Here is an 8,975-nt window from a genome sequence, read left to right as displayed (position 1 = left end):
AGATTTATTTATCTATCAATTATGTTTGGGTATAACAATATAAAAATATTTTTTTGTTTATTTATTACATGAAAAGTATCTTTTTTTAAAAAAAAATCTTTTAAAAAAAATATAAATTACAACTTATCAAAAAAAATATTTTTTTTATTTTTTTAGTATTTTTATTTTTATTATAAAAAATTTACTAAACACATTAAAAAATAAAAAATATTTTTTTTATCTAAATAATGGTACCAAACGAGCACTAATAATCAGTAACTAAAATGGTTTAATGACCTGTCGGATTTTTATACGCTTGATAATTTCATGGCCCATTTTTTCGAAACAGATTTGAAGTTTAAGGTTTAAAATAAGCCCTTACCATCTCTCTGATTTGTAATTCGTCCAAATGTGTAGTTGAATAGCATTAGTGATTATGCAGCGCAAAGAGAATGAAACTCCACAAGGTTTTGGAATTTTTCAATTTTTATTTTAAGTTGTGCGTAACATGGTGATTGGTGAAGTTGTGTTTATGAAAAATTTGCAGGGCAAGCAGCTTCTGTTTTGGTTGAATTCTTGGAGGTGGCTATTACCGCTGTTGTGTTTCTTAAAGGCGTTTATCCTTCTGGTTTCTTGCTTCCTTCTTTGGATTCTCCCTCTTCCATGCCCATCATTTCTTTTCTTCTTCTTCTTCTTCTTATTATTATTATTATTATTATTATTATTATTATTATTTGGTGTTGGAAAAGGTGCATTTGAGAGGAGAAGGTATATGAATGTGGTGGTTCAAAGAGCACGCCATCCTCAACTTAGATATTACATACATGCTACTGTCTCAGGGCTTCTTCCCTTTTTACAAAAGGTTAGGGTTTCTTCATTTTGGGAGTTTCTATTATAATTCTTTGAAGTTTTACTCAGCCTTGTAAGGATTGTTGTTGATTTTCTTGCTTTGATATTAAATGAGCTGATATAGGATCTTTGGATTGTCATGTGGATTTCAGAATTAACATGAAATGGGGTATATATTGTAGTTTTACCTATTGTTAAGCAATGGCATTGTAACATTGTGATGATATAGCCTCCTAGAAGTATTCCTATAGATCCTCCTAATTCAAAATGTTGTAATTATACAATATTCAAGGATAATTCAATGTACATGGTAAGTATAAAGTAAGGAGGATTTTTAGGCATACCAATTAGCAGGTTTGATCGTTTCTTTTGTATTGAATAAAATCTATAAGTAGAGTCGGAGTGCAACTAAGACTAGCTTCTGCGAAATTTTTAAGATTTATATTTGGATCTGATCTCATCTCTTCTACATACTTATCAATCTTGAAGGTGATTTCAGTGAGTGTCTTGTCATGATATCTACTTAAAGGGGAAAAACAATAGTACTCTGTTGGATGAAATAGAGAGATGATTCGAGTGTTGTTATTGAATGATATAGGAAAGTCATCTTAAGTTCAGGAAAAATTTTGCTATACAGCTATAGGACCTAAGATCTTGTATGGAATTGAATGTATGAAAGGCCAACAGTGTAATAAGCTCAATGTTGTACAGGTTAGGATTTTGGAATGCATGAATGAATATACTATACAAGGAAGTGAATGTGATGAGAGGACCTATAGAAGCACCAGTAAGAACTAAGAAGAGTATAACTAAAATTCTAAAAGTGGCTTCGTGATCTTCATTTGATACATATAGTTCACCTCTCTTGGTAGAAAGTACTTTTATATATATTATGATAAAATCCTTTGAATTTTGGTAGAATGTAAAGTAAGGACATTTTGGTGTCTAGGCAATTATTTTTTGATAGAGTTTTTATAGAATTTTGTGCTAAAATTTTGTTCATAACTAACCAACTTAAAAGTTATATGTTTTGATGCTGTAGGCTTCATCTTACACCTAATTATACTTAATCTAAATCTTTGCTCTTTTCTTTACTTGCAATTTATATGCTTGTGTGCTAGTATGAAACAGCTCAAGGATGTTATCTATTAGAACTGAGTGCAATGCTTATATAGTTATGTCACCTATAATTGTCACCTATAAAGCCACTTATTATGCTTAGAATGTTATCTCTTTATGTTCTATTGGTTAGGTAGTGATTCCCGTGTTAGTTTCTAGTATGTTCGAATAAAGCCAGGATAATTCAATGTATGCTTAGAATAAAGCCACTCCTCAATGCACAAAATCTCTCGAATTAGAGTACCATCCATTAAATATTTACTTGTTATTCTTCTAAGAAATATTTGATTGCAGAATGCTTAAATAATCCAACTTTCTTTTCCAATTGCTTTCTTACGGAAACCTGGTTGATTTTCACTCATCCCTACCTTTGTTAGGGCATGGTAGATAGAGTAGCTGTTGTTTTTTTCAACACTGACAACGTTCCATTGGAGAAATTCATATTCAAGCTCACAGTGAACCAGTCGTATGGTTCAGCCGTGGAAGGGGTGGACCTTCAGATCTCTCTTAGATCATTCCTTGCCAAGCTGTCAGTCTCAGAATCTCTTACTAAGAAGCTTCCTCCAGGTGAATTTTAGTATCGTGCAAAGTATCTCTTTCTAGTTTCATAGTTTTTTTCCTGTGCTCTTTTGGTATAAATTCATGATAATCCCTCTCCCTCTTGTATGTATGAAAAAATGCATGTCCACATTGACATACCTCATGTTTTGTGGTTTATATAGATTTGTATTTTTGAATCAAATCTAATGGTCATATTTGAATAAGGCCTACAAAGCCATCAATTAGGAGTCAAGAGTGGATCAGATGGACAATAGTCCAGTAGGCAAGGTAGGAAGATACCCAAGAAAATTTTAGAAGATATTATTAAGAGTGATTTGATATAATTGGGTTAAACACAGTTGTTTTTAAGAATGTTAGATATATAATCATTCATATTTCTCTTCCTATCCGTTTAAATTTTTGAAGAAAATGGTATCATAACTTAATATCAGAACTTCTATGATCTAAAAATCTAGACTTTGATCCTTGTTAACTGATAAGAATATATAGACAAAATTGAAAGGAATAAGAAAAGATGGATGAACGATAAGAAAAGACACAACGGAAACACAAAAAAATAGATACAGGTTTTTCTACTAAATTTTTAAGAACCCTGTTTTTAGCAACCTAGGTCACCGAAAAGGATTTCTTACTAGACCTTGACCTTCAAACTTGTCCTTGACAACCTAAATCAATTGGTGAAAATTGAAAGATAATTTAAATCAGATTTGATTTTATTGTATTAGATCAAATTTGATTTAAATTTAAATTTCTAAAAATATAATAACCAATTTAAATCAGATTTGATCTTATTAGATTAAATCAGATTTAATTTCATTTTTAAACACCTAAAGATACTACTAAACAAATCAAAATCAAATAAAATCTTTTGATAAATCTTAGCAACAAATCAAACTAAAATATAGACCTAATAAATTTGAAACTAAATACTAATTTTGTGATTTCCACTAAACATGAAAAGTACTAGTGGGTTTCTAATTGTCGAGATTTAGCCCAATAGACCTTGTCATGTCTCCCTTAGTTAGCAATTGATGCATCTTTTCATGTATGAGTACTGTCAAGTTCCCAAAACTCTCCTTGAGCTTCTTTTCTTTGCACGTGCCCTAGTGATGGAGCTTTCTGGAAGTGTGAAATCTCCATTCTATCCTTTCGCCTTAGGATGCTTAGATTTTCCTCCCCCGCATGTATCATTCCCTCCTTCTTTAAAGAGATTTGTCCTCAAATCTGTATCCATATCAAAAGGAGAAAGATCAAAAACATTGAAAATGGTGGAGACATTATACTCATCTAATAGATGAACCTTATAGGCATTATCGTGGATTCTCTCAAGCACATGGAATGGGTCATCTCCTCTAGCATCAAGTTTAGACTTTCTTTGAGTAGAAAATCTCTCCTTACTCAAATGAACCCAAATCCAATATTCTGATTTGAAAACTATATGCTTTCGACCCTTATTTACCCTTTTAGCAGTGGTCTTGTTCTTCCTTTCAATCATGCCACGAGCCTTCTCATGTATTGTTTTAACACTCTTAGCCTTGCTTGCTCCATCTAAGCTAATAAGATCATTCAAAGAAAAAAAATATTAAATCCAAAACAATTAGAGGGTTAACATATACAAGTTCAAAGGGCAAAAAATCAGTAGAAAAATGAATTGTCTTATTATAAACAAACTCAATAAAAGATAAATAATTTTTCCAAATTTTCAAATTCTTACCAACAACAGTATTTATTTACCACTTCAGTTTGACAATCAGTCTGAGGATGACAAGTAGTACAAACAACAACAACAACAACAACAAAGCCTTGTCCGACTAGGTGGGGTCGGCTACATGAATCAAACGACGCTATTGTACTCTGTCATGTATCATGTCTACAGAGAGACCGTTTATATGTAGATCTCGTTTGACCACCTCATGGATGGTCTTCTTAGGTCTTCCTCTACCTTTCATCCCTTGTCCATCTTCCATCTCATCCACCCTCCTGACTGTGTGTTTTATCGGTCTTCTTCTCACATGTACAAACCACCTGAGACGCGATTCAACTATCTTTTCTACAATGGGTGCTACTCCAACTCTCTCCCTTATATCTTCGTTCCTTATTTTATCCAATCGCGTATGACTACTCATCCATCTCAACATCTTTATCTCTGCCACACTCACCTTATGTTCGTGCTCCCCTTTGGCCGCCCAACACTCTGTACCATAAAGTATAGCCGGTCTTATAGCGGTGAGGATGACAAGTAGTGTATAATTATTTTGTTCCCAACTTACTCCACTAACACTTTTCAATAATGACTTAAGAATTTTACATCACGATAAAAAACAATAGTTTGGGAAATGCCATGTATGCATACATCTCAAAAAATCAGATCAACAATGTTTGTTGCATTATCAGTTTTATGACATACAATGAAATGGGTCATTTTACTAAATCTATATACCACAATAAAAAGAGTATTTCTATCTTTTCTAATTCTAGGTAAATCAAGAACAAAATCAATAAATATATCTTTTCTTGTTTACATGCAATACATTTAGCACAAAATTTTTTAACATCTCTACGTATGTGTAACCAGTAAATGTTAAGATAATACATCTCAAGTTTTATACACACCAAAATGACCCATCAAACCTCCACTATGCGATTCCAGAATAAGTAACTCCCTTATGGAACAAGTAAGCACACAAATTCTATCACCTAGAAAAAGAAAACCACAATGCTTGTATAATTTGTTATATACACCATTCTCACATACAGCATATATAGGGGGCAAAACTAGGATACAATTCCTTCATACACTTAAAATGTAACAACTTAGAAGGATAGTGATTAAGAAAAAAATTCAAGGAATTATACCCACTTGGCATGTCTTTTGTTCAGTTTTCTTGACCCTTCAAGTGTTTTAAGGATTCATGGTCAATATGCATCACAAATTCCTTAGGCAGCAGATAATGTTGCCAAACTTCCAACGCTCGCACCAAGGTATACAACTCTTTATTATAAGTTGAGTAGTTGAGACGAGCTCCATTCAAATTTTCATTGAAATAAGCTATGGCTCGCTTTTCCTACATCAAAACAGCACCTATACCCATCCCGAAAGCATCACATTCTATTTTAAAAGTCTTTAAAAAATCCGATAACACAAGAATTGGTCCAGAACACAACAAATCTTTCAAAGTGTTAGAAGCAATTTCTTGTTCTTGTGTTCATTAACTAAAATTATTAACAAAAGATGTAGGTTTTAGATGGGAATAAGAATAAGAACTTGCTTCTAACACTTTGAAAGATTTGTTGTGTTATGCATTCATTCTTGTGTTACCGGATTTTTTTAAGACTCTTGAAATAGAATGTGATACTTCCGGGATTGGTATATGTGCTGTTTTGATGCAGGAAAAGTGAGTCATAGCTTATTTCAATAAGAAGTTGAAGGTAGCTCGTCTCAACTACTCAACTTATGATAAGAAGTTGTATGCCTTGGTCCGAGTGTTGGAGGTGTGGCAACATTATTTGCTGCCTAAGGAATTTGAGGTGCATTTTGACCATAAATCTTTAAAACACTTGAAGGATCAAGAAAAGCTGAACAAAAAACATGCAAAGTGAGTAGAATTCCTTGAATCTTTTTCATATGTGATTGCCTATAAGCAAGGTAAAGAGAATGTGGATGTGGATGCATTATCTAGGAGGTGTTCCTTAATCACTACCCTTACTTCTAAGTTGTTAGGCTTTGAGTGTATGAAGGAATTGTATGCAAGATTTTGCCCCTATATATACTACATGTGAGGATGGTGCACATAACAAATTCTCTAAGCATAATGGTTTTTTTTTTCGAGGTGATAGGATTTGTGTGCCTATTTATTCCATAAAGGATTTATTTGTTCTGGAATCACATAGTAGGGGTTTGATGGGTCATTTTGGTGGATATAAAACTTTGGATATGTTATCTGAACATTTTTATTGGCTACACATGCGTAGAGATGTTGAAAAATTTTGTACTAAATCCTATTATCTGTTTCTATAATTTCATAAGTTGATATATCTACGAATTTTGTTCTTGGTTTCCTTAAAACTAGGAAAGGTAGAGATAGTATTTTTGTTGTGGTAGACAGCTTTGGTAAAATAGCTCATTTCAATACATGCCATAAAACTGACGATGTAACAAATATTGCTGATCTATTTTCTAAAGAGGTTGTGCACTTTCATGACGTTTTCAAACTATTATCTCTGATCCTTATGTAAAATTCTTAAGTCATTTTTGGAAAGTATTGTAGGTTAAGTTTGGAACAAAATTATTATACTCTACTACTAGTTATCCTCAGACAGATGGTCAAACTGAAGTGGTGAATAGAACATTAGGGACCTTATTGCGTGTTGTTGTTGGTAAGAATTTAAAAACTTGGAAAGATTGTTCACCTTTTATTGAGTTTGTGGTGAATAAAACAATTCATTCTTCTACTGGTTTTTTGCCGTTTGAACTTGTATATGGTTTTAACCCTCTAATTGTTTTGGATTTAATGCTTTTAGCTTTGAGTGATCTTGTTAGTTTAGATGGAGCAAGCAAGGCTGAGAAGATTAAAACAATACATGAGTATGCTTGTGACATGATTGAAAAGAAGAATAAGGCCACGGCTGAAAGGGTTAAAAAGGGTCGAAAGCATATAGTCTTTGAACCAGAAGATTGGATTTGGGTTCATTTGAGGAATGAGAGGTTCCTACTGAAAGGAAGTCTAAACTTGATGCTAGAGGAGGAGATGGCCCATTCCAAGTGCTTGAGAGAATCAACGATAATGTCTATAAAATTGATCTATTAGATGAGTATAATGTCTCCGCCACTTTCAATGTTTCTGATCTTTCTTCTTTTGATATGGATACCTTGAATCTTTTTGAGGAAGGAGGGAATGATACACACGCGGGAGGAAAATCTGAGCATCGTAAGGCGAAAGGGCACAATGGAGATTTCACACTTTCAAAAGGCTCCATCACTAGGGTAAGTGCAAAGAAGCTCAATGAGAACTTTGGGAAATTTGCAGCACTCATACATGAGGAGATGCATTAATTGCTAACTAAAAGAGAAAAGACAAGGCTCATTAGGCTAAGTCAGGACAGCAAAAAACTCACTAGTACTTTTAAAGTTCAGTGGAAGTCACAAAATTAGTATTTAATTTCGAATTTATTTTTGTCTATATTTTAATTTAATTTGTTGTTAAAATTTGTCAAAAGACTTGATTTGTTTCGTAGTCTTTAGGAGTTTTAAATTTAAATCAAATTTGATATAAACTAATAAGATTAAATCTGATTTAAATTGGTTATCATATTTTTAGGAATTTTAAATTTAAATCAAATCTGATCTAATTCATTAAGATTAAATCTGATTTAAATTAAGTTATCTTATGAAAATGAAAAAGAAATAAAAATGAAAGTTTATAAAAACAAAATTCACGCAAATCTAGAAAAAAAGTCTTGCCTGAGGAGCCGAGTTATATATATAACCATTTATATGTCTTCTACTAGCTTAAGTTTTGGGAGAAGTGATATCATAACAAGTACATTATATTATTGTTTGATTCATGTAACTAACCTCATCTTAGAAGATTAAGCTTAATTGTTAGAAATGGTTTGATGCATTTGTAAACCATGTGCTGAATTCTGTTCTGTCATGCTCAAACTGAATTCGATGTCTCAAACACTTTCATCTCTAAACAGATTGCAGGTGGGAGATCACAGGCAACTTCCAATTGCTTCCGGAGACAGGCACAAGCAAGGAAGCTAACTCATGGATCCCAACCGGCATTAAGCAGTGGGAGCAGCCCCCTTTTATAACTCCTATCAGGTCAATGAGTAGCGACCCTTTGTGCTTGCAATTTTACATTGAGCATCCAAGTTTATCAGAATCACCAGTGCTTTGAGAAGGGAACTCGGAGCTGTAGTGCATGTGCATATATATATATAACCATGTTATAGTAAGAAGCTTTAATTATGTTGCAAGTAACTATATATAGTTTAATGCAATTTTCAATTAGGTTTTTATAGTTGAAAAGTTTTTAATGATATTCTATAAAATTGAGTAACCAAGTCTTTTAAAAAAGCATAGTGCCAAAAAAAAAAAAAAAATTGGACAGAACAACTTACTCAATTCAGCCAAAAGTTTGGTAGCCATTTTTTTTCCCAATCAACATTTCAAATCTAAATTTATTGGTTTTATTGTCTTCTTGATTCTTCAGATAATGTTTGATACTGCATACTTCTGTTGGAGAAAAAGTGTTTTGCTTTGTTTTATAATGACCAATTAATAATGAGCTTGAATAGTTATCAACTTATCATCAATTATAAAATTTAACCAACCTCCAATATATTAAGTGGAACTGAAATGTACATTATTACTAAAAACAATATAAACTGATAATTGTCAAAGCACCTAGGATATGTACTATCATTCAATATTTAGATATTTTATTTATGATTTGTGAATT

The 8,975-nt window shown here is 32.4% G+C and overlaps 1 protein-coding gene across 2 annotated transcripts; it reads left to right on the top strand.

Moving 5' to 3' along the window:
• Positions 1–289: 289 nt before the first annotated feature.
• LOC112772322 (DNA polymerase zeta processivity subunit) lies at positions 290–8,573 on the top strand. 2 transcript variants are annotated; one of them, XM_025817249.3, is made up of 5 exons: positions 294–446; positions 527–607; positions 729–841; positions 2,325–2,514; positions 8,209–8,573. In XM_025817249.3, the coding sequence occupies exons 1-5, from the start codon at positions 416–418 to the stop codon at positions 8,409–8,411; spliced, it is 618 nt and encodes a 205-aa protein (XP_025673034.1). In that variant the 5' UTR covers positions 294–415; the 3' UTR covers positions 8,412–8,573. The 2 variants fall into 2 exon arrangements, with proteins under 2 accessions (XP_029151087.1, XP_025673034.1); XM_029295254.2 differs by having other exon boundaries at positions 290–446; positions 527–841.
• The last annotated feature ends 402 nt before the right edge of the window (positions 8,574–8,975 follow it).

The sequence above is a fragment of the Arachis hypogaea genome, chromosome 18 (genome assembly GCF_003086295.3).
Source record: "Arachis hypogaea cultivar Tifrunner chromosome 18, arahy.Tifrunner.gnm2.J5K5, whole genome shotgun sequence".
In the NCBI taxonomy this organism is placed as follows: domain Eukaryota; kingdom Viridiplantae; phylum Streptophyta; class Magnoliopsida; order Fabales; family Fabaceae; genus Arachis; species Arachis hypogaea.
This window is presented reverse-complemented; position numbering and strand designations above follow the sequence as displayed.